This window comes from Cynocephalus volans, chromosome 5 (assembly GCF_027409185.1).
Source record: "Cynocephalus volans isolate mCynVol1 chromosome 5, mCynVol1.pri, whole genome shotgun sequence".
NCBI classification, from domain to species: domain Eukaryota; kingdom Metazoa; phylum Chordata; class Mammalia; order Dermoptera; family Cynocephalidae; genus Cynocephalus; species Cynocephalus volans.
In genome coordinates, this window is record NC_084464.1 from 150,810,169 (window position 1) to 150,836,201 (window position 26,033).

General features: G+C 41.5%; 1 protein-coding gene across 1 annotated transcript in view; it reads left to right on the forward strand.

Moving 5' to 3' along the window:
- ESR1 (estrogen receptor 1) overlaps positions 1 to 26,033 on the forward strand; it is a 294,637-nt gene that overhangs the window by 268,057 nt on the left and 547 nt on the right. Inside the window, exon 9 of the mRNA XM_063098375.1 lies at positions 22,053 to 22,236. Coding sequence (XP_062954445.1) covers positions 22,053 to 22,236 — 184 coding nt within the window. The remainder of the gene's footprint in view (positions 1 to 22,052; positions 22,237 to 26,033) is intronic.

Genomic DNA, 26,033 nt, shown 5'->3' on the forward strand with positions numbered 1-26,033 from the left:
AATCTTTTCACAACAACCAAAAAAAAAAAAAAAAAGGAAAAAAGAATTTTAAAAAATAAGGAAAATCTAAGAGAGCTAGCAGCCAACCTTAAGTACACAAACATTGAATTTGAATCATGGGTGTTCTAAAGGGGAGGAGAAAGGAAAAGGCATTGAAAATCTATTCAATGAAATAATAAAGGAAAAGATCCCAGGTATAGGGAGAGACATGAATCTTAAGTTTCACGGAGCTCAAAGATTCCTAAACAGATTCAATCCAAAAAGATCCTCTCTAGGACACATTATAGTCAAACCGGCAAAGCTCAAAGACAAAGGGAATCCTAAAAGCAGCAAGAGAAAAGCATTAAGTTACCTATAAGAGAGACAAACAAAAACTATGGGAGTTGACCACCATGCAACCAGCCCTTCAAGAAGTTCTCAAGGGAATCCTGAATGTGAAACCTGAAAAATGATAACCACTATCACAAATACACAGGAAAGAACAAAACCCACTGGTAAAACAAAATTCCAGATGAGAAAGAGAAAGAAACTAAATCTTACTACCTCAAAAAACCAACAAACATTGAAGACAAATAATAAAAGGGAAGAATGGGGCAGAAGATATTTAAAACATCTAAACAAAAAACGATATAAGGCCAGGAATAAGATAGTGCCTTTCAATAACAACCCTAAATGTAAATGGATTAAACTCCCCATTCAAAAGACACAGACTGATTAATTGGATTAAAAGCTAGACCCAATCAAATGCTGTCTTTAAGAGACTCACTTAACCTACAAAGACACACAGAGATTAACAGTGAAGGGATGGAAAAAGATATACCATGCAAATGGAAACCAAAAATGAACAGGAATAGCTATATTCTTATATCAGATAAAATAGACTTTAAACCAAAACTATAAAAAGAGACAAAGAAGGCCACTATATTAAAAAAAGGGATCTATCTAGCAAGAAGACATAGCATCATAAATATATATGCACCCAACCCTGAAGCACCCAGGTATGAAAAGCAAACACTACTGGGCCTAAAGAAAGAGATAGGCTCCAATATGATAATGATAATAGTGGGGAACATGAACGCCCCTCTCTCAGCATTGGACAGATCATCCAGACAACAATTCAACAGAGAAACACAGGGTTTTAAAGATACTTTACACCAGTTGGACCTGGCAGATATCTACAGAACATTTCATCTAGCAACTACAGAATAGACATTCTTCTCACCAGCACATGGAACATTCACCAGGACAGACCACGTGTTAGGTCACAAATCAAGTCTCAGCAAACTTAAAAAACATATAAATCATTTCAATTATCTTTTCAGACCACAAAGGATTAAAATTGGAAATCAATAACAAACAAAACTCTAGAAATGATACAAATACATGGAAATTAAACAACAGGCTCCTGAATAACCTATGGGTCCAAGAAAAAATTAAACAGGAAATCAAAAAGTTTCTTGAAATTAATGAAACTAAAGACATATCATACCAAAATTTGTGGGATATCACAAAAGCAGAACTAAGAGGGAAGTTTATAAAATACATGCTTACATCAAAATAGCAGAAAGACTTCAAATAAACTACCTAATGCTACACCTCAAAGAACTAGAAAAACAAGAACAATACAATCTCAGAAGTGATAGATAGGAAGAAACAATTAGGATCAGAGTAGAACTAAATGAAACAGAGACCCTCAAAATGATACAAAAGATCAATGAAACAAAAGGTTGTTTTTTTGAGAAGATAAATAAAATAGACAAACCATTAGCTAGCTTAACAAACAAACAAACAAACAAACAAACAAAGAAGACAGAAGACCCAAATAACAAAAATCAGAAATGAAAAAGGAGACATCATTACAACCAATACCACAGAAATACAAAGACTCATTAGAGACTATTATAAACAAGTATATGCCAACAACTATGAAAACCTGGAGAAAATGGATAAATTTCTGGACACACAAACTACCAAGACTGAAGCAAGAACAAATACAAAACCTGAACAGACCAATAACAAGCAATGAGATTGAAGCAGTAATCAGCAGTCTCCCAAAAAAGAAAAGCCCAGGATGGGATGGCTTTACTGCTGAATTCTACCAAACCTTTAAAGAGGAATTAATATCAATTCTCTTGAAACTATCCCAAAAAATTGAAACAGAGGCTATTCTCCCAAACTCAATCTATGAGGCCAGCATCACCCTGATACCAAAACCAGACAAAGATACAACAACAACAAAAAGAACACTACAGGCTAATATTTCTGATGAATACAGATGCAAAAATCCTCAACAAAACATTAGCAATCAGAATATAGCAACACATCAAAAAAATTATACACCATGATCAAGTGGGATTTATCCCAGGGAAGCAAGAATGGTTCTATATATGCAAATCAATAAATGTGAAACAACACATCAACAAAATCAAGGACAAAAACTGTATGATTATCTTAATAGATGCAGAAAAAACAGACAAAATTCAACATCCCTTTATGATTAAAGTTCTCAGCAAATTAGGTATGGAAGGAAAGTATCTTAACACAATAAACGCCATATATGACAAACCAATCACCAATATCACCCTTAAGAATAGGAACTAGATGAGTATGCCTTCTTTCACTACTGCTATTTAACATAGTATTGGAAGTACTAGCCAGAGCAATCAGGCAAGAGAAAGAAATAAAGGGCATTGAGATTGGAAAAGAAGTCAAACTGTCCTTGTCTGCAGATAAAGACTCTACCAAAAAACTCTTAGAGCTCATAAACAATTTCAGTAATGCTTCACAATACAAAATCAACATGCAAAAATCCGTAGCATGTTCATACTCCAATAACAGACTGGCAGAAAAACAAGCCTATTTACAGTAGTCACCAAAAAAATAAAATAACTAGGAATCAATTTAACCAAGGAGGTGAAAGATCTCTACAGTGAGAACTACAAATTGCTGCTGAAAGAAATTAATGAGGACACAAAAAGGTGGAAAGGCATTCCATACTTTTGGATTGGAAGTTAACATTGTGAAAATGTCTATACTGTCCAAAGCTATCTACAGATTCAATGCAATCCCCATCAAAATACCAATGATATTCTTCACAGAAATAGGAAAAACAATGCTAGCATTCATATGGAACAATGAGAGACTGAAAATTGCCAAAGCTACCTAAGCAAAAAAATAAAAATAAAAAATAAAGTCAGAGGCATAACACTACCAGACTTCAAATTGTATTACAAAGCTATAGTAACCAAAACAGCATAGTACTGGCATAAAAACAGACACTCAGACCAATGGAACTGAATAGAGAACCCAGAGATGAGCTCACATACTTACAGCCAACTGATCTTCGACAAAAGCACCAAGAATATACATTGTTGTGCAAAAGACTGCCTCTTCAATAAATGGTGTGGGGAAAATTGGACATCCATATGCAGAAGAATGATACTAGACCTATACTTCTCACCATATACCAAAAGTGACTCAAAATGAATTAAAGATTTAAGTATAAAACCCCAAACAATAAAAATCCTAAAAGAAAACATAGGGAAAACACTCCAGGAAGTAGAAATGGGCAAATGCTTCATGAATATGACTCCAAAAGCACAAGCGATAAAAGAAAAAATAAACCAATGGGATTATATCAAACTAAAAACCTGCACAGCAAAGGAAACAGTCAACAGAGTGGAAAGACAACCTACATAATGAGAGAAAATATTTTCAAACTACACATTTGACAAGAGATTAATATCCAGAGTATACAAGGAACTCAACTTCACAGTAAAAAATAATAAAAATAGTAATCATTTAATTAAAAAATGGGCAAAAGAGCTGAATAGACACTTTTCAAAGGAAGACATATGAATTGCCAACATATACATAAAAAATGCTCGACATCACTAATCATCAGTGAAATGCCAATCAAAACCATAATGAGATATCATCTCACCCCATTTAGACTGGCCATTATTTCAAAGACTGAGAATAACAAATGCTGGTAAGGATGTGGAGCAAGGGGGGACTGTCCCCTCCTACACTGTTGGTGGGACTGAAAAATAGTACAGCCACTATGGAAAACAGTATGACATTTTCTCAAATAACTACAGAGAGAACTACCATATGATCCAGCAATCCCACTTCTGGGTATGCACCCAGAGGAATGGAAATCATCGTATTGAAGGGATACCTGCACTGCCACGCTCATCACAGCTCTATTTATGATAGCCAAGATACGGAACCAACCTAAATGCCCACTGATGGATGACTGGATAGGAAAATATGGTATAATACTAAGTATACACTCAGTATACGATGGAATACTACTCAGCCATAAATAAGAATGAAATTCTGCCACTGGCAGCAACATGGATGAGTTTGGAAAGAATTGTGTTAAGTGAAATAAGCCAAAAACAGAGAGAAATACCATGTCCTCATAAGTGGATGCTAAGACAGAGAGAAGGCAGGTAGGAAGGAAGGAAGAGAGGGAGGGAGGGAAGGAGGCAAGGAGGATAGAAGGGACAGACCACAATAATATGTTTAACTCTCAGGAGAGAACAAATCTATAGTTACGAGAGGTTGGAAAGGGGGAGGGAGAAGGGGGTTAGGGAGAAATTGAATAAGGGGAACAAAGGATAATTACAATTTGTAATAATCAATATGCAAATAATAATGATTGGATCATCACATATTGTACACAAATAATGATAGTCAACACTGTACCCCCAAAATATGTGTGATCAATTACACTTCTTAAAAAATAACAAAATAAAAAGAATAAAAATCTAAAATCAAAAAATTGGCATCAACAGCAGTGATGCATGAAACCTAGAATATAAAATTCATTTTCATCTTGACAGACAAAGCATCTGCCCTGTCTCCTGGAATAGCAAATGTTAATCATTGAATTAGATAACATAACCTTCACATTCAGCGAAAGCCAAGCACTCAGCACCTTCTAGTAAAACCTCAATGCAGTGCTGTCTTAGCATTCCAACTTGCAAAGTCCTGGGGGGGCGGGGGGCAGGTGGGACAACGTATTGTTAGTGTTTGAAGCTGATTTTCTTTTAAACTTAGATATGCAGCTCAGGTTATTGATGACATAACAGAGCTATTTCCAGCTAAGAAAATTATTTCCAGAAGCTTTAGTAACAAATTTGTTAGCTCCATATCCTACTGAAACAGCAAGCCCTGAAGAATTTCAGGAAGGTGAACAGCCTAAGGGACGATAGAAATATTATGGAAAAAATAAAAAGAGTATAAATAATGTCCCTCCAGCAAGCTACTTATTTGTTGGAGTATCCATTTACCAGCTATGTTTCCCTCTCTACAGTCCAGGCATTGACAAAGCTTGTGAAATAATAGGAATGAAAGGGACTTTGATTTTGTATTTTTAATAGAATTTTCCTCCACCAAATTATGAAAGTAATACATGCCCAAGGCAGAGAAGTTGGAAAATACAGAAGAGCCACCAAGAAAAATAATTTCCCAAGTAATCATAATTTCACCACACAAAAGTAATCATTGTTAACATTTTGGTGAAAGTCCTTAATTAAAGAGAATTTTAGAAGATGCCTGTTCACCTACACTCCTTCCTTTCTGTACACTATCCTGCACCCTGTTTTGAAAAGTAGAATTAGTCCTAAATCATTCCAGGAAAATTACTAGTTTTCTCAAATATCTCTGGAGGCGAGTCCATTGGCAGTCATTCTAGTTTCTTACAAGCCTTCAAGTTAGGAAATTCTTTGTGTAGCTTTTGAGCCCAGGCCAGGAGCGAGGGATATTTGGGTTCTAGTTCCAGCTCTGCCACTTATTTACTGACTGGGTGACCTCGGGCAAGTCCAGAACAGCCGCCCTGCCTGAAACCCTCCCAGCTTTAGCATCTGCTAGCCCCAGTTCTTCACCTCGTTGTGAAGCTTCTGTTGCCCAGCAAAGTAATTGAACTGAATCCATGGTTTGGGTTTTTTTTTTTTTCTTTTTACATTTAAAAAAATTTATTTTTATATTTTTAGTGGACTTTATTTAGGTTCACAACAAAATTGAGTGGAGCATACAGAGAGTTCCCACATATCCCCTGCCCGCCCGCCCACGGCCTCCCTCACTACACACACCCTCCACCAGAGTGCTACATTTTTTATGGTCTGATAGAGTTTGGATGTGTTGTCCCCCAAACTCATGTGGAAATTTGACCCCCAATGTGGCAGTGTTGGGAGCTGTTTGAGTCATGGGGCGGATCCCTCATGAATGGATTAATGCTCTCCCTGGGGGTGGGGGGTAGTGAGTGAGTTCTTGCTCTATTAGTTCCCACAAGAGCTGGTTGTTTAAAAGACCCTGGCACCTCCTCTCTCTCTCTTTTGCTTCCTCTCACCATGTGATCTACTTGTACCCTCCGGCTGTACCCTCCACCATGAATGGAAGCAGCCTGAGGCCCACGCCAGATGCAGCTGTCCCAGAATTGTGAGCCAAATAAGCCTCTGTTCTTCATAAATTACCCAGTTTCAGGTATTCTGTTATAGCAATGCAAAAATGGACTCACACGTGATCAGTGAACCTACACTGATACATCATTATCATCCAAAGTTCTTAGTGCACAGTCAGGTTCACTCTTGGTGTTGTACATTCTATGGCTTTTTTTTTTTTTCATTCTATGGCTTTTGACAAATGTATCCTTCACTGTAGTATCATACAGAATAATTTCACTGCCTAAAAAATCCTCTGCACTCCTTTTCGTTATTGTCTCTGCCCAACCTCTGGCAGCCACTAATCTTTTTACTGTCTTGGTAACTTTTGCCTTTTTCAGAATGTCATAAACTTGGCATTATATGGTATGTAGCTTTTTCAAATTGGCTTCTTTTACTTAGTAATACTCATTGAAGGTTCCTCTGTGTCTTTCCATGGCTTGATAACTCATTTCTTTTTATTACTGAATAATATCCCATTGTCTGGATGTACCACAGTTTATTTGTCCATTCACCTGCTGAAGGACATCTTGGCTGCTTCCAGGTTTTTGGCAATTATAAATAAAGCTGCTCTAAACATCTGCACACAGGTTTTTGTGTGCACATAAATTTTTGATTCCTTTGGGTGAATGCTAAGGAGCGTGATTTCTGAATTCTGTGGTAAGAGGATGTTTAGTTTTGTAAGAAACTGCAAAACTGTCCTCCAACGTGTCTGTACCATTTTGCAGTCCCACCACCAATGAATGAGAATTCCTGTTGCTCCACATCCTTGTGAGCATTTGGTGTTGTCAGTGTTCTGAATTTTGGCCATTCTACTAGGTGTGTAGTGGTATCCCACTGTTGTTTTAACTTGCGATTACCTAATTATATGTGATGCTGACCAGCTTTTCATATGCTTAACTATTATCTGTACATCTTCTTTGGTGAGGTGTCTGTTAAGGTCTCCGATCCATTTTTTAAATACAGTTGTTCTTATTGTTGAGGTTTAACAGTTCTTTGCATATTTTGGATGATAGTTCTTCATCAGATATGGTCTTTTGCAAATATTTTCTTCCAGTCTGTGTCTCGTCTTGTTCTCTGTAGATCGCTGGTTTTTACACTTTCTTCTGCTGAAGGCAGATGTTACCAAAGGAGCCTCAGGGTCACCAGGGACGGGGGCATGGGGTGGAGACGGAGAGTCAGATGAGTGGGCTCTAGGCCTCCCCCACCCTTTCTCCTGCTGTAATCAGAGAAGTTTGACTTCACCCAGTTTATCCATGAGGATTTCACATGAGGTTCACTTTTTTAAAAAAAGCCTTGGTTCTCAAAATGGTTTGAAAACCACTGAACTAGATACTCTTAAGGCCCCCTGTAAGTCCATAATTCTGGAATCCTGTGTTTCTATTTTTGCAATGTAACATGACCATTCCCTCCTTAAGGAAAAATGAGATAAACCTGTCACAAAGTCACGTGACACTTTTCCAATAGTTTTTAATTCATTTTAGTGCTCACTTAAAATGATGGAACTGACATACCTAAAGAATATAAACCATGCACATGCCCACTTATCTCGTGAAAATAGAAATTTCTGACCCTAGTTATCTTTTTCAAAATAACCAGAGAGAGCCATTTCAATTCTATACCCAGGAGAAAGAGGGAAAATATATCTGAAGCTTTGTGGCTCAGAAGATAAACAGGCAAATTGGAACCCAGGGGGCATGACCCTCATTAATTAGTTAGCAGTGCCGCATCGCACAGGGTATGTAAGCAGGCTGTTCAGTTCAGGAGGACATGGACATGTGCATACATTCTTAGATTGTATGTCATTTTTTCTGGATTTGTGGCCAAGTCAGATGAGTGATTAATGATGTTTTATAAGCACTTCTATTCAGTGGTCATTGATTTGGGTGAGGATTAAAGGACATTTCTATTATTTTATTCATATGTTGCCTATTTCACAGAGGATTTGAAATGGCTTGCCAAATTTCATGTGACTCAAATGGATAAATCAATAGCTGACAAATCTGTAAAAGGAGAATAATGTGAAGAAAATAATAAATCTAGGAGTCAGATTAGCTCAAGAAGTGTGTCTGTCCAGTTCCCAGGATGGCCACAGGTTGGCTCTAAATTTTCTTTGCTTGGCCAAAGCAAAGAGGAGAACATATTCCATTATAAGGTTCACAGGCTTTTGATAAAAATAAAATAAAATAGACCAGTTGTTCAACATAAAAACTGTCTTTAGGCAAATCTATACAACATCTGTTTCTCACAATCAGGACTTGAGAAGGTTGTGCAATGGAGAATTCAGCCGTGTATTCTCTAGTGAGAAACTTGACTGCAGATGTTTTGGGCTGCCAGTTAGGGATGATCCATTAGTTCTGATAATGAGATGGGCAGTGGTTAGAGCTCAAGTTCACCTATGAAAACTGTTAACTGCACACTCTCTGCTAGGATGAACTCAAGCCCTTACCATTGCGCTTACGAGCGCTGGACCAAGACATTGGTCGGCAGTGGAATTCGTGACGTGGAGCTGGAAGTCTTCAAATGCTATTTTCATCTCATGCTGTATCCGATCAGGAGTCTAATCTCTAATCTGCCTATTCTGGATCACTGTCTCCAAGTGCCTGGTGTGGATGTCTAAGTATGTTCTGGTTGCTGCTGCTGTGCAATAAATACGACTAAACAAGAAAAAAAAAAGTTTGGATTCTATTGGTCGTGGATTTGGATAGAGCACAGAGAGAATGGCTTGTCTCTTCTCCACAATGTGTGGGACTTCAGATGGAAAGACTCATTAAGTAGTGGTAATTTGATAGTTGTGGGCTGGAGTGGCCTTGAGACATCTTTATTCACATGCTAGCATTGATGCGGCTGTTGGCTGGGACATCAGTTGGAGCTGTCTACTGGGATGACTGTCTGTGGCCTCTTGATGGCATGGTACGCTAGACCTCTTACAAGGTGGCAAGGGCTTCAAAAGCAAGTGTTCCAGCTAACAAGGCAGAAGCTGCACGGCCTTTTGTAATGTACCCCAAGAAGTCATGCTGCATCATTTCCAGCCTGTTCTATTGATTACAAGCAATAGAGTCCACCCATGTTTGAGGGAGGGGCACAGATCCTAGATGTCCATGGGAAGAGTGCCAAGATAACCTTACAGAAAAGCATGTGGGATGGGAGATATTGTTGTGGTCATCTTTGCAAAGTAAAATCTGTCCCCAACATGTGAGAGCTGCTTCCTGCTCTGTGTTGTTGCTCTGTTATCCTGAAAATACCAGACAAGAAAAGGTGTTGTCTAGGCAAACAGATTCACCCAAGCTGTTTTGGCCTTTCTTTTCTGGGAATAAAGGAAACCCTCAAGGCTTCCTGAGACCAGTCCAGCTCCCTGGGGTTAGAAGGTCCACATGGAAACTTGTGCAAACTCCTCTTTAGTAGATGGCCTCCATGTTTTCTACCAGATATGTCTTTAGAACATCTCCTTTCTGACCTTGGAAAGGTTGTTATCAACTGTTTTAGGAATATGAAATTCAGAACACTGGCTGTTTCTTTATATTACAGATATAACTAATAAAAATAAGGCTCTTAAGTAAAATATAGATTAATGATGGCTTTGTCCTAAAAGGTTTAAGTCTAGGATATTATTTATTACAAAAATTAAAAGCTGGGATTTTATATATAAAAGTGAGGCAAATGACTGCCACATAATTTTATTTTTAAAAGTGCACATTTAAAATCTTTTTCTCATGTCCTCTGAATCAGTTCATCAGTTTCACCATTTGAAGTCATCATTAAGAGATTTGCCTTCTAAGTTAGCCTGAATGTATTGATGTACCAAGTGTTTATCTTCTAGAACATCCAGTAGATTTTACTAAAAAATTATACCAAATTGATAAATGTCACTGAATCATAAGCATACAGTTTTATAGTCATCTGTGCCAAGAGGGCACTTGTGGGTATATGGAAATACCAGGTGAACAGGACTGCCGTCGTGGTGGGTGCTGGCTGGAACACTCATATTTACTGTGACCCTTCGCATTTTGAGAACACTTAGAGAAGACTGATGAGTGTGTGGTCTTACACATATTAGTGTAACAGTACACATTTTCTCAAGTATTGGGTTATGAGCAGGTTCTTTACCTTAAAGGTAAAGAATTATTACACATTGGTAGAAGGATGAAAGTTTCCTACCTGTGGACAAATATTTCTCAAAGCAGTGCTCTTTTCATTCAGTTCACTAAATAAGAAGTTACTTCCTGCATGAGGTCTTTTAAGCAATCTCTTTTGAGTCTTTAGTAATGTTGGGAGCTGTGTTTTTGAATCATATCGAACTAAACATTCAGATGCCTTGGGCTTGCCCCTTGGTTCTTTGAACAAATTGGTTGCTATGAAGTATGATGAGTAGAGATGTTGACTAGGTGTTTCTACATTGTGGTTTCTATAATAAAGTGTGGCAATATCAGGATTTGGAAAGAGAAATAATTTCTTTTCTTTTTTTTGCATTTTAATTAATTAATTGATTGATTGATTGATTGATTGATTGATTGATTAATTAATTTTTTAAAGATGACCGGTAAGGGGATCTTTTTTTTTTTTTTTTAACTTTTATTTTGTCGATATACATTGTGTGTGATTATTGTTGCCCCTTACCAAAACCTCCCTCCCTCCTCCCTCTCCTCCCTCCCCCCCGACAATGTCCCCTCTGTTTGCTTGTCGTATCAACTTCAAGTAATTGTGGTTGTTATATCTTGTTCCCAGCCCCCCGGGTTTTTTTGTGTGTGTGTTTTTGTGTGAATTTATATATTAATTTTTAGCTCCCACCAATAAGTGAGAACATGTGGTATTTCTCTTTCTGTGCCTGACTCGTTTCACTTAATATAATTCTCTCAAGGTCCATCCATGTTGTTGCAAATGGCAGTATTTCATTCATTTTTATAGCTGAGTAGTATTCCATTGTGTAGATGTACCACATTTTCCATATCCACTCATCCGATGGTGGACATTTGGGCTGGTTCCAACTCTTGGCTATTGTAAAGAGTGCTGCGATGAACATTGGGGAACAGGTATACCTTCGACTTGATGATTTCCATTCCTCTGGTTATATTCCCAGCAGTGGGATAGCTGGGTCATATGGTAGATCTATCTGCAATTGTTTGAGGTACCTCCATACCATTTTCCATAGAAGCTACACCATTTTGCAGTCCCACCAACAATGTATGAGAGTTCCTTTTTCTCCGCAACCTCGCCAGCATTTATCGTTCAGAGTCTTTTGGATTTTAGCCATCCTAACTGGGGTTAGATGGTATCTCAGCGTGGTTTTGATTTGCATTTCCTGGATGCTGAGTGATGTTGAGCATTTTTTCATATGTCTGTTGCTTCCCCAGTGAATAGCCTTGGTGCCTTTGTCAAAGATCAGATGGAAGTAAGTGTGTGGGTTGATTTATGGATTCTCTATTCTATTCCATTTATCAGTGTGTCTGTTTTTATGCCAGTACCATACTGTTTTGGTTATTATAGCTTTGTAGTATAGCTTAAAGTCAGGTAGTGTTATGCCTCCAGCTTTATTTTTTTTGCTCAGCATTGCTTTGGCTACGCGTAGTCTTTTATTGTTCCATATAAATGTCTGTATAGTTCTTTCCATTTCTGAGAAAAATGTCTTTGGAATTTTGATGGGGATTGCATTGAATTTGTATATCACTTTGGGTAGTATGGACATTTTCACTATGTTGATTCTTCCAATCCAAGAGCATGGGATCTCTTTCCATCTTCTTGTATCCTCTCTAATTTCTCTCAGCAGTGGTTTGTAGTTCTCATTATAGAGATTTTTCACCTCCTTGGTTAACTCAATTCCTAAGTATTTTATTCTTTTGGTGGCTATTGTAAATGGGCAGGCTTTCTTGATTTCTCGTTCTGCATGTTCACTATTGGAGAAAAGAAATGCTACTGATTTTTGTGTGTTGATTTTGTATCCTGCTACTGTGCTGAAATCATTTATCAATTCCCAGAGTTTTTTTGTAGAGGTTTTAGGCTGTTCGATATATAGGATCATGTCATCTGCAAACAGGGACAGTTTGACTTCATCTTTTCCAATCTGGATGCCCTTTATTTCCTTCTCTTCTCTGATTGCTCTGGCTAGTACTTCCAACACTATGTTGAATAGGAGTGGTGAGAGTGGGCATCCTTATCTAGTTCCTGTTCTTAAAGGAAAAGCTTTTAGCTTTTCCCCATTCAGGATGATATTGGCAGTGGGTTTATCATATATGGCTTTAATTATGTTGAGATACTTTCCCTCTATACCTAACTTATAGAGGGTCTTTGTCATGAATGAGTGCTGAATTTTATCAAATGCTTTTTCAGCATCTATAGAGATGATCATATGGTCCTTGTCGTTGAGTTTATTAATATGGTGTATCACATTTATTGATTTGTGTATGTCGAACCAACCTTGCATCCCTGGGATGAATCCCACTTGATCGTGATGAATAATTTTACGTATGTGTTGCTGTATTCTGTTTGCTAGTATTTTAGTGAGGATTTTTGCATCTATATTCATCAAGGATATCGGCCTGTAGTTTTCTTTTTTGGTTATATCTTTACCTGGTTTTGGTATCAGGATGATGTTTGCTTCATAGAAAGAGTTCAGGAGATTTGCGTCTGTTTCAATCTTTTGGAATAGTTTGTAAAGAATCGGTGTCAATTCCTCTTTGAATGTTTGGTAAAATTCTGCTGTGAATCCATCTGGTCCTGGGCTAGTATTAGTGTCTATTTCCTTCTTTAGGTCTAATAGAGTTTGTTTTATAAATCTGGCTGCTCCAACATTGGGTGCTTACATACTTATGATTGTTATGTCTTCTTGATGGATCAGTCCTTTTATCATTAAGTAGTGTCCCTCATTGTCTCTTTTTATGGTTTTTAGTTTAAAGTCTATTTTGTCAGATATAAGAATAGCTACTTCAGCTCATTTTTCTTTTCTGTTTGCATGGTAAATCTTTTTCCATCCTTTCACTCTTAGTCTTTTTGAGTCTTTATGGGTGAGGTGGGTCTCTTGTAGGCAGCATATAGTTGGGCCCTCCTTTTTAATCCAGTCAGGCAGTCTGTGTCTTTCGATGGGGGAATTTAAGCCTTTTACATTAAGAGTTGTTATTGAAAGGTGTTGATTTATTCCTAGCGTTTTATTGGTTGTTTGGTTGTCTTAGGTGTCTTTTGTTCCTTGCTTTCTGATTTACTGTTTGGTTTCTGTGTTTGTTGGTTCCTTAGGTTGTAGATTGCATTTTTGTTTGTTTGTTTTCTCTTCATGAATGCCATTTTTATTATACTAGTGGGTATTGATTTTTCTTGGGTTTTTATGGCAGTGGTAGTTATTTTTCAGGAACAAAACCCAGTACTCCCTTGAGGATTTCTTGTATGGGTCGTCGTGTGGTAGTGAACTCCCGCAGTTTTTGTTTGTCTGAGAAATATACTATTTGCCCTTCATTTCAGAAGGATAGCCTTGCAGGGTAGAGTATTCTTGGCTGGCAATCTTTGTCTTTTAGTATTTTGAATATATTATCCCATTCCTTTCTAGCTTTTAGGGTTTGTGATGAGAAGTCTGATGTTAGCCTGATTGGGGCTCCCTTATAAGTGATTTGACACTTCTCTCTTGCAGCTTTTAAGATTCTCTCTTTGTCTCTGAGTTTTGTCAATTTGACTATACCATGTCTTGGAGAGGGCCTTTTTGGGTTGAATATGTTTGGAGATCGTTGAGCTTCCTGGATCTGAAGATCTGTGATTTTTCCTATACCTGGGAAGTTTTCTGCCACTATTTTGTTGAATATGTTTTCAATGCAATCTCCGTTTTCCTCCCCTTCTGGGATACCCATGACTCGGATATTTGAGTGCTTAAGGTTGTCTGATATCTCTCTCAGATTTTCTTCAATGTCCTTGATTCTTTTTTCCTTTTTTTTTTTTTGTCTACTTGTGTTATTTCAAACAGCCCATCTTCAAGTTCAGAGGTTCTCTCTTCAACTTCCACAAGCCTGCTGGTTAAACTCTCCGTTGTGTTTTTTATTTCGCTGAATAATTTCTTCAGTTCAGAAAGTTCTGCTACGTTTTTTTTCAGGACATTGATTTCCTTATACATTTCCTCATTCAGGCCCTGTATACTTTTCCTCGTTTCATCATGATGTCTAGCTGAGTTTTCTTGTATCTCATTCAGTTTCCTTAGAATTATCACTCGAAATTCTTTGTCAGTCATCTCAACGGCTTCTTGTTCTATAGGATCTAGAGTTTGAGATTTATTAACTTTTGGTGGTGTACTTTCTTGATTTTTTGTATTTCTGGTATCTTTTTTTTGATGTTTTTTCACTGTGGCAGGGGGTTTCACAGTCCACCGGTTTGAGACTATTGACTACCTAAGATGTTGCTGTGGTTGCCAATTTTGTATGGCTACCTCGTGACTGCTCAGTTGGCCTCTAGTGCCTTGTGTGTGTGGTTGCCTCGGGTCTTGGGCCTCTCCGGGGAGCCACCTCTCTGGTCAGCTTGGACTGTGCTGGGCTGCTGGATCACGGGGTGGTACCGCAGGGTGTGTGGTCTCTGCTGAGCTTCCACTTCCCATGCAGGATTTCTCCCTGTTTCCTGCGCTCTGGCCCAGGCTGTTAGATCACGCAGTGGCGACCCCACAGGGTGTGTGGTTTCTGTCGAGTCTCCGCCTCCCTAGCCAGACGTCTCCCCGCTCTGTGCGCACTGGGCTGGGCTGGGACGTGTCTTCTGGAGCCTTCGTCTATCAGCTGGGCCTTCAAGACCCTGCTCGGCACCGCCTCGCCCAGGAAGTCTATCAGGTTTCTGCTAGGCGCAGATGACCGGTCACTCTGGGTGCCTTTGTAGCACTGTGTAGATCTTTCTCGGGACTTATCACCTTCCTCCTGGTATCGCGGTTATTTGTGTCCTTGTCTTATCTCCCACACCAGAGTGTGAGCTCCTTTGGGGAGGAGCCTGCAGCACACAGTTCACCTTTGAATCCCCCCGGCACAGACCGAGTCCGGTGCCTGCCCGCAGTCAGTTCTCCGGCAGGTTCAAGTGAACTTGGGAACTCTCCGACCACACTATTCCTAACCAGAAATCGGTTAGGCGTTTTTCCGAACTGGTGGCTGCAGAGATGGTATCTGCTTCCTGGTAACAGGAAGTTTACCGGGGGCTAGAGCCCAGGGTGTGGTGGAATGACAGTTGGCCCAGCCCGTACTTCCTTGCCCTCCCGATGCTGGCCGGGGATGCCCCATGCCACCAGCCCCACCAGAGAACCATGGAGGGAGTGGGAGGGGAGGCCGGCCCCCAGGCACCGGGAAGCCCCGCGCCGGCCAAGCAAGTGGGAAGGCTCAGTGAGGAGCTGAGCTGGGCGAGGAGGACAGGCTTGGCCGAGCCAGGCCGGAGCCACCACCACCTGAGAAAATTGAGGCAGCCCCAGGGCTGGTGAGTGGCCTGGTGGGGCAGGCAGAAGCCAGGCGGGCATCTGCCCCCCAAGCAGGGCCAGGCCGGGGGTCACTCACAGGGCTGTGCTGGGTCAGGTGGCTCCCTCTCTGCCTCTGTGTCGTCACTGTCCCCATTCTCGGCCATCGCTGCCTCGGGCTGCTCACTTGGTCCCGCGGCGTGGCTCGGGCGCTCCCAGGAATCTTCTTTTATGCCGGCCTGAAACCTCGAATCCTGAATAGAGCAGCTGGCCGCCTTCAGCACAGCCCCATCTCCGGCATCCTGGCAGTGTCAACAGCAGCCCTGGCGCCATGTTCCCTGTTCAGAGACTCGCTTTTGCAGCTAAGAACAGTTCTTTTCCTGCTCCATACTTCAAAGCTGTTGCCTGTAAATGAGGCAGCCTCTCCTGCCGGGGGCAAAGTGGCGGTCAGCCCCCACGACCGGCCACCAGCAGCGGTCCTCCCTTAAGAGTCGGCAAGAGGCGAGTCCGCAAGTTTCCTGGCTGCCTAAGGCCCAGTGGCCGCCTTTTCCACCTCAGCTACTCCGCGCCAACCGCCGCAGCCACCGCCATCTTAGGATCCTAGAGAAATAATTACTAAATAAACTATTTAACCTAAGGCTTTGAAAATGTAGAAAATGGCAACAAAAGGAGGTATACGAAACTTCCCTCTGACTGTATCCCTCTTTATTCAAATTATTCACACATGAGTAATGTGCATGATTCATTAACGGAGAGTTTTTTAAATGCACAGATATCAGAGCTCCACCTTCAGCTTCCAATCGTCAGGTTTGGGTGGAACCTGGGCAGCTGCATCTTGTAAAACTCCACAGGTGATTCTGAGAGACAGCCAAGTTTGAGAATCACAAAACTTGGAGAAAAATCTCCTGGAATTGCCAATAAAAAACTACCAGTCTAATAAAACATACCTATCCCTTTGACTCTCCTGAAATGAAATAAACAAACAGGTAACCTATACCCATGATTTTTTAAAAAATCACAGTGATTCCCTTTATTGTGAGGTAGGATGAGGAAATGTCATAGTGGATAGAAACATATGTCCTATCTTAATATCCTGCTACATTCAAGGCAAATATTCAGTCAGGCTCTAGAACTTAAAAAGGCCTTGGAGACCTTTAAATAAGCAACAGAGAAGAGATGCTGGGTTGGAAAAAGAAACAATAATACATAAAAGAGGCTATCAACAAGTATGTGGGAAAACTCTGGAGACAATGTCAATGGGAGACAGAAAGATAAGAACCCCAAGGTAATTTTAATATGTACTTTCGCAAATAGATTTACCACGTTACAAAATATTTTAAAATGCATAGGAGGCAACAACACAATATTTCATCGATGTGTACTATTTTATAATCATTGGTTCTAATTTTGTTAAGAGGCTTACATCTCCTCTCTATATATTTACATCCAGTTTTGTTCTTTCTGTAGTTACCTATACAACTACGCTCAAGTCACTTCAACTAAATGGATAGGTGGAAAGCTTATTTAATACACTCCACTGACAGATTGCATAAAATGAATGAGCTGTTTAATAAGTATGAGAAAACAAATTTCATTTAAGCTTCCCTCTCTGTAACCAATTCTCCTACTGGACCTTTTGGGTACAGCCTTGTAAAACCTCTTCAAAACTTTTCACTACAAATTTTTATTTGTACCAGGTTTAGTTCAGTGAAATATTCAAGAGACATAGAAGCTGGAAAAAAAATTCTTCATTGTTTGGGACTGTCCTGCACAATGTAGGACATCCAGCACAGCCCCTCCCACTAAGTGACAGCAGCAACCGCAAGCTGTGCGGATGCCCCATTAGGGACAGTGCCACCTCCAGGAGGAACAGCAATCACAGGTGAAGTATCAACAAACGTGGCGCTCATCAAACTTTCAGCCTCAAAGGCACTTCAGAACAAACACGCTAGTTGGTTGTAGAAGCAATTCCCAGCAGAAAACCTGAAAAGCTGATGAGTTGATTAATCACTGGGTCCTCCATGAGCATTGGGAATGTCTCTTTATCCAAGCCAAGTGGCAGCTTTCTGGCTCAAAGCACTTATAGCTGTGGACTTGAGTTTTCTTTGCTATCTTTTTCCTTTAAGTCACTCCCCGTTTTTAATCAAGCTGCCATGGACTGAAGGACTCCTTCAGAGTCTGCTGTCACATTCTTCTTTTTGGAAAAGAAAAAACATGTGGCCTTTCTGGAAGAAACTGTCCTCAAGCATCCAGAAAGACATAGGTATACACGGGGGTGTCCATGCAGATTTGTTCCCCATTCTTTTCTACCACCAGATTCCCCGATCAGATTTAGACTCTTTCTATATCTTCCAACCTTGACTGCAAGATTCAGAATGTATAGAAACTAGATTTGCCAACTATGATTCAAAATTGGATAAAGACACACATACGTATGTGTACACACACACACACACACACACACACTTCTTTTTCCCCATCTTTGGGATTCAGAGCAGCCTCCAGAGGTGCAAAAGCCATCCTTGTTGCAAGAATATTTCTGAAGATCCTCACTGTCTGCTCACTGGCTCTGTGCTGCTGGGAAAAGTGGTGCAGCCGCCCAGGGTGTCAGAGACCACCTGGGATATGGAAATTGCTGGCAGCCCTGTTTTGCTCTTGCTCATTAACAGTGGTTGCCAGAGCACCTGAAGCATTCTGGGAATATGGATTTCTGTTGTTTCTCTCAAATGGCCTCTTAAAGATGACAGGCAGCAAACATAGACTGCATTTTGCAAGGAAAGTCCAAAATGATGATGGCTGCTGTTGTCAATTATTGGCATTTCAACAGGACCGTATTTTTATTTCTAAGTATAGTTGCACAGCTAGGAAGCATCTGCTGACGAGAATGAGATGATAAGCTGTATTGGTGCCAGAACAGGGCTAGAAAAACAGGCTTGTTCTGAGAATGCCCTGCACCCTGAGAGTCCGCGTTAAGAAAATTTTCTCTCTGCAGGCAATATCTGCTCCTAAAACATTAACACTTTAAAGGATACGAGGCTCGGAATCCCTCTCACACAACATAGCCATGCACACCACAGGTTCTCGGTACATGCCTGCTGGATGCAGGGACCCATGGGAGATCGGCAGCCCAGGAGGGAACTTCGCTTCCAGAGGTGCAGTGCCAAGTCTCTTAGCTCCATTGGAAAGCGCATGTGAAATGCCAGTGCTTAGGAACAACGAGGTTCTAGCACAGTGTGCTTTAACGTTGTGCACCCAGAAAGAAAGAAGTCATGCACAAGTGTCACCTTCCCAGCCAGGAACATCCAAGCTGTTTGATCCTCACTTCTGTAGTTTCCTTGAACACAAAAAGGATTCTTGGTGAATGAGGCCAGCATCCTGGGAGGTAACAATAAAGGAAATTGGTAGAAAGTACGTCATCCAAGTTGGACTAACTCGGCTCTGTGGCCTGGGTGTGTTCCCAGGATGTGCAAGGCAGAGGCAGGGCCTGGAGGAGATGTCAGGCTAGAATGTGCAGGATGACTTAGAGGGGGGACCGTGAGAGGCAGAGCCCGTGGGAGCTCTGTTGAAGCCACGGTATCCGCAGCCCACCAGTGCACACCTCCCTGCCGACTGCTACCTCTAGGCCAGCCCTGCAGCCTCTGGCCATTTGCCCATTTTTCGGACAGACACGTTATTCCTCTGTGAACAGCCCAGATGGAACATAAGTGAAGTAATCCAGCAATGTCTTTCTTATCCCACAACCTGTCTGCTGCTTGCTCATTCTGCGCTCTATTTGCTTTGGATCAAAGTGCCTCAGGGGACCAAAAGCTGCATTATTCTGTTCAACTGCACATAAGCCAAGATCCTGACCATGCCGGTTTTGATGATGTTGTTTTATTTGTTTTAAAACATAGCCGTTTTCCATTCTGGGCAATTACAACTCTGTTTACTATGAGTTCCTCTGTGTAGCTGTTTTCCCCATTCCCATTCTATAGGCTGCTGCATCAGCAGTAACTCTTCACCATATTACCAGTAGAAAGTGGGGGATTAAGAAATTTGGGAACCTTTAATTTGAAGGTTCTGATGAAGACAGGAGAGGAAGATAGGAAATATGTTTATGAGATGATCAGTGGGCTGGGTAGAGACAAGACCAAACACATGTTGCTAAATACACATAATCTGGAAAGAAAAAAATTACCATGTCATCTGCTTTCTTCAAGATGACGTGATCAGGGAGGAACTGATTTCTAGAGTGTTGACTTGATAGAAAATCTGTCCTTGGGGTCCCAAGAGAAGCCTGCTCCATCCTGCCCTCCTTTGTTCTCAAAATTTCTCATCTTATGGTCACCTTCTTCTGGTCCTTGGGCTGAGCTCACAACTCACACTATCATAATCAAAAGGAAATTTGTTGAGTCATCTTTTAGGAAGGATGCTACGTAAGCTCGAAGGTCAAATGAAAAAATGTAAGAACTAAGACCTTGTACTCTGTATTTAGCATTTCCTTGCACATGGGTGCAAATGCCCTGTTTTACTAATAATTGAAGACTTCTTTGTTTAAGTAAACAGTGAAATGATCTGACACATAACTTAATCTATATAAATTTCTTATAAATATAAGCCCTTTTGCACTTCTCAAATGATGCAGTCTCTGACTGCTACCTGGGTTGCAATCCTTGTTTCTGATTAAATGCTTTCTTTTACCTCTAAAAAAGAAAAAAAAAAAGAACTGGGACCTTGTGACTGGAGCAGGGATCTCCCTCTCCCTGCCCTCACTCCCCTTCCTTTCTCTTTCTTTCGCCCGACCCCCATCCCTCTGTACACACAACTATCACCTCTGCTTCTTTCTGCAGACGGGAGCTCCATGTGCTGTGAAGAGGGCCTTTAAGAGCCTCCTATTCTCCTTCTCACCATCTTAGAAAACCTAGAGGAAAGAGTTTGTCTCACAACCTCCATATAGAATCCCCGAAAAAGGCTCTGATTGTCTAGCTCGGGACCAATGCTGTCCAGAAGAACAAAGTACCATGATGGCCTTGGCTTCGGTCCTAAGTCTACCCACGGTGCAGAGAGCAGGATCTATTACCAGAAGAAAGGCAAGAGAGGAAAAACCTGCCAGCCGTGAACAACAGCTGTTCCCAAGGTCCTCCATACCCGCCTATACCCTACACCTTTCATCTGAGGCTGAAAAGGGCTTAGGCTCCAAACCTGACCTGGAACATAGAAGCAAATCCCCCTCATCCTCATGGCATATGTTCCAAGACCCCCAGTGGGTGCCTGAAACCATAGGAAGTACTTAACCCTACATATACTACATTTTTTCCTATGCATACATACTTATGTTAAAGTTTAACTGATTACTTAGGCATCCTAAGAGATTAGCAATGAATGACTAATATTAACATGGAGCAATTGTAACAATATGCTGTAATAAAAGTTACGTGCACGTGGTCGGTCTCTCTTTCTCTCAGAATATCTTACTGTACTGTACTCACCCTTCTTCTTGTGATGATGTGAGGTGATGAGATGCCTACATGAGGACACGAAGTGAGGGGAATGGCATGGGTGGTGTGACATAGCGTTAGGCCATTACTGACCTTCTGACGATATGTCAGAGGGGGGCCATCTGCTTCCGGTGATCCTGGCTCATGAGCCATGATGATGCTGAATCGTATCTGAAAAAACACCTTCCGATCACTTAGCCAGTGACTTGTCACTCTTCTGTGACTCTCAGCAAGAGTTTCCCATGTCTCCCGAGAGAATCTCCCTGGTCACAACCAGGTTTCAAGTCAGCAGACCAGGTCCGTCATAGCTCTGCTGTGTACTCTCCAAGTGACCTTAGCAGGTTAATGAGACTCTCTGCCCTCTAGTTTCCTGATGTGAAAGAGAACAGTCATGGCTCTCTCACAGGGCAGTCGCAGCATTAAATGGCCAGTTCATGTTGGTTTCAGTCCTGTTTGACAGGCTGGTGTTGCCAACATGGCCCCAAGGCTAACAGTCTCTTTCTGAGAATCTTGGCTCTCACACAGGAGGTCACGCTGGTTTCGTGGTGCTCTCAGACATGCATATTCATGAGGAGTTTTATACAGTTGCTTGTTTCAAATGATTCCAGAATGTCCCTGCTGCTGTTCCACTGTGCAGGGGAAGGGCACCGGCTCATTTTTACATTGCACGCACTCCCCAGCCCCCCGGACCACACCCTCCTTGAGTTTCTCTCTCTCCCTCTCTCCCTGCACATTCAGGAGTGTACACATTTCTGTCCAGTACCCTGAAGTCTCTGGAAGAGAAGGACTATATCCACCGGGTCCTGGACAAGATCACAGACACCTTGATCCACCTGATGGCCAAAGCAGGCCTGACTCTGCAGCAGCAGCACCGGCGCCTGGCCCAGCTCCTCCTCATCCTCTCCCACATCAGGCACATGAGGTGAGGCACGCCCCCAGACCCCTGTGACAGCTGGCCTAGGAAGGGCTGATGCCTGGATACAGATGGTGCACTTGGGACAGTTCTTGCCACATAATTGGTATAAATGCTAGGGGAGGGCAAGAGAAGGAGGCATTAAATCTGCCTGGGGCCTGGGCAAGTGACAGAGAAGGCTTCCCGGAGGAGGCTATATTTAGGCTCAGTTTGAAGCATGTGCTTGGAGCGGGGCTCTGCAGGGTGTAGGTGGGGAGAGTAGGCCAGTCAAGGGACGTGTGAGCACACACACTCTGCGAAGGTGCTGGGCACATCCATTACCATTCCTGTGTCATGCTTTCGCTACTTACACTTAGAAATCCTAAATGAGGGACTCTTGGGCCAGATGTGTCTTGCGGAGTCAATGCTGACTTCTCCCTACATCTGGAAGCCCTTCTCAGCATCCCATTGCCATTACGCTAGTACAAGCCACCATCATTTCCTTGTGGATTTCTGCTCCAGCCACCTAACATGTCTCCCTGCCTTTAATCTAGATCCTTTCTGATCCATTCTCCATGATATAGTCAGTGATCAGTCTAAAACTAAATCTAATCCTATCATCCCTCTGCTTAAAACCCTTAAATGGCTCCCCATTGCTTTTAGATAAACGTATAAATGCCTTTGTTTTGTTTATATTGCTCCTTATGATTCAGCCCCTACTTAACTAAGATTTCCTCATAGTCTGAGCTATAGCCCAAACAGACTGGCCCGTGAGTCATCTGGGGAGGCTCTGCTTCAGTCTTCAGATTGGCCGGGCAGCTCTGCTCCACTCAGCTGGGCTCATGCACATATCTCTGGGGCAGCTGATAGAGGCTGGGCACAGATGGGAGACTCTGCTTCAAGCTGCAGCCCTGTCTGCACCATGTCTCTTATCCTTTTCATACCCACAGGTTAGCTGGGGCATGTTTTCATAGTGATGGCCCATTTGGGCAAGTGCATTTTAATCCTTTGGTTGAATCATGTCCACTAACATTCCATTGATCAAACAAGTCACGTAGTGAAGCTTAAAGTCGAGGATCATGAACACATGGCAGGGGGAGTGAATATTTCTGAACAGGAACCTAATCTGTCATAGCTTAGATATCACTCCTCAAGAAAGCATCTCCTGACCCTTAAGACCTAAATGCGGCTTACACGCTGTTCTTCCCTATTGTTATTCCTCATTTTATTATCTTTCTGCCCCATCACACTGTAAACTCTGTGAGGCAACACACTGTGACTCTGTGAGGTCACAACTGGTCCGACTTACTCTGTGTACCCACTGCTACCTAACACAGTGCTGGGCACCTAGTAAATACTCAATGAATATTTTCTATAGGAGCCAAGGAAAGAGAATAGAGTCTTTCTATGCCAAAAAGTAAAAGTAAAAGTAGCCTCATTTTCATTCTAAATAGTCATGCAATTTGTCAGGCTGAAACCTTAGTGGATATTATTCTCACAAGCAGAGCTCAGCCTCAAAGGGAGAGGTGAAGAGAGTGGTGGATTCTCTATTGCAGACTCCAGAAAGGCCACAACAATGACATGAAATGACGACACTAGAGCCACAGGTACCCATAGGTGACAAACTCCACATGACTTTGGGCTTACACCAGGACCCTGGGAGTGAAAAAGAGATGCCTTCTCTTAGTGGCTATGAAGAAAGGACCAAGATGTCCAAAGGGAGTTGGATTAGGTAATTTTTAAAGGGTCTTCAAATCTTGAGAGTCTATGATTAAAATGGCAAGAAGTTTGTACCATCAGAGTCCCAGGTGCCACCCTTTCCAGAGACAACCTAGCAAAATAGTTAGCTTCTTGAAGAAATAGCTGTATCTTTTTTTCCTTCTATCCCCACAGTGCCCTATATGAAGACTTGCATGTAGTATATGCCTGCAACATTATTACTAAGTGAACGAATAAATAAATGAGTGAATGAATGAATGATCAAGTGACTCATGGCAGGTTTTTCCATGCCCTATGAATTTGAAATTCGCAAGTGAAGGAATACTTTCACTTGGCAAAATTTGGAAGAAGGTGATTGCAATCTCCGTTCTCAGGATTCCCTGAGAATCCCTGTGTAACTGATGAAGGACTCACATTGGCCAGGTAGAGTAGGTGACTGCATCCGGAGTAAACATTTCTAATCTTTTCCTTTTTCTTTTGATGATTATAATAGAGAGGGAAGCAGAGAATGGATCAGATTAACATATCCTCCACCAAATTTTCTGGCTCAGGGAGTCAATTTACCCTTGGAAAAAATATATTAACTTTTACTTTGAGCTAGGAATCTCAATGATATTGTAGAAACTATGTGCTGTAGATTAATGTTTTTATTTGTTGATAGAAATTGCTGAATTTTCAAGTCTAACAACTGCTTGTCAGCATTAGCAAGCCAAATTAGTTAATACTAAGTACATTTGCACTAAATCTACAGCCCTGGCTGATTTTACTGGCAACCTATGGCAGACAGCAGGAGCAGTAAGAAAGCTGAGGAGAGTTTCTGTTGGAATTGTGTGAATAGCGGAAGAAAGGTTGCTGTTCTAAAAGCTTTGAGCGTTCTCTGTTTCTCTTTCTCTTACTCATACATGCCCACAGAATAATATTTCGGTGTCTCACTACAGACAGTCTAAATCACAGAACTCTTTTGTTAAGCTTGGCTTCAGCCATGGGTTGCTGCTCAGAGAACACCAGATTTCATCTGACTGTAAATGCAATTCGTTAGATTGCATGAAGACAACAGTGGCAGATCCAGGGGGCATTTAACTTTAACAAGATTTTAAATTAAAAAACACAACAAAACCAAAATAACTCTTAAACACATGATTTAGGTGGTGTTGTAAGCCTGCAAATAGCTTTGATGCTGTGTTTTCATGGCACGTCTCCAACCTGTGCTGACTTTTCCCCTACTAAAAATGCAGATTTTTTTCTAGGGCATTCTCTCGGTCCTGCCTACTTACGATACCTTTTTCTTTTAAAGGAAATCTTGAGCTAGATCATAGTTGTTCTTTCTTTCTCCACTCTGGTGGTGAGGTGGGACAGAGCAGAGCTGTGGCTGGTGGAGCAAGACAGAGGAGGAGAGTGGGAGAAGCACCATATGTTTGCGTTTCCCTAGGCCCATGTCCCCCTGTGCTCTGAACATTCACAAGGTTCTGGGCAGTGTTCTAGGCCTACAGTAGTGGCAGGCTGGACAAATCCCGGCCACTCCTGGAACCTACACTGTGTGTAAGTGTGTGCGTGTGTGTGCGCGCGCACGTGCGTGCATACACAAATGCGTGTTTGGGAGCAAAGGAATAAATGCAAATAAATAGGAGAATTGCAGGTTGTGATAAGGACAGTAGAATAATGTGGAAGAGTTGAGGCTACAGGAGCCTGATGCTGCCACTGGTGGGTATTGGGAGGCCTTGTGAAGGAGGTGGCTTATGAAGGTTTGGGGGAAGGTATCCCGGAAGAGGGAACAGCTAGTGCAGGTCCCCTAAGTCTTGGAGGAGCTTAGTTCCTCTAAGGGGCAGCACAAAAACCAAAAAAAAAAAAAAAATCACTGTGGCCAAGCTCTGTGAGGAAGATGGGAGCAGATCAGTGGGGCCTTGTAGAGCATAGAAAGAAATTCAGATTTTACTCCGAGTTCAGTGGGAAGTCACACAAGGGGTTTAAGCAAGGGAACTTCCTAAGCTGCTTTCCACATTTTAAAAACTCCCTCCCACTTGGCTGTCTATCTCGTGTTCTCTTTTTAGATGTATTGGCAATGGCGGGGAATAGGATCTCATTTGAGGCCATGGAAGGAAGTCACCTGC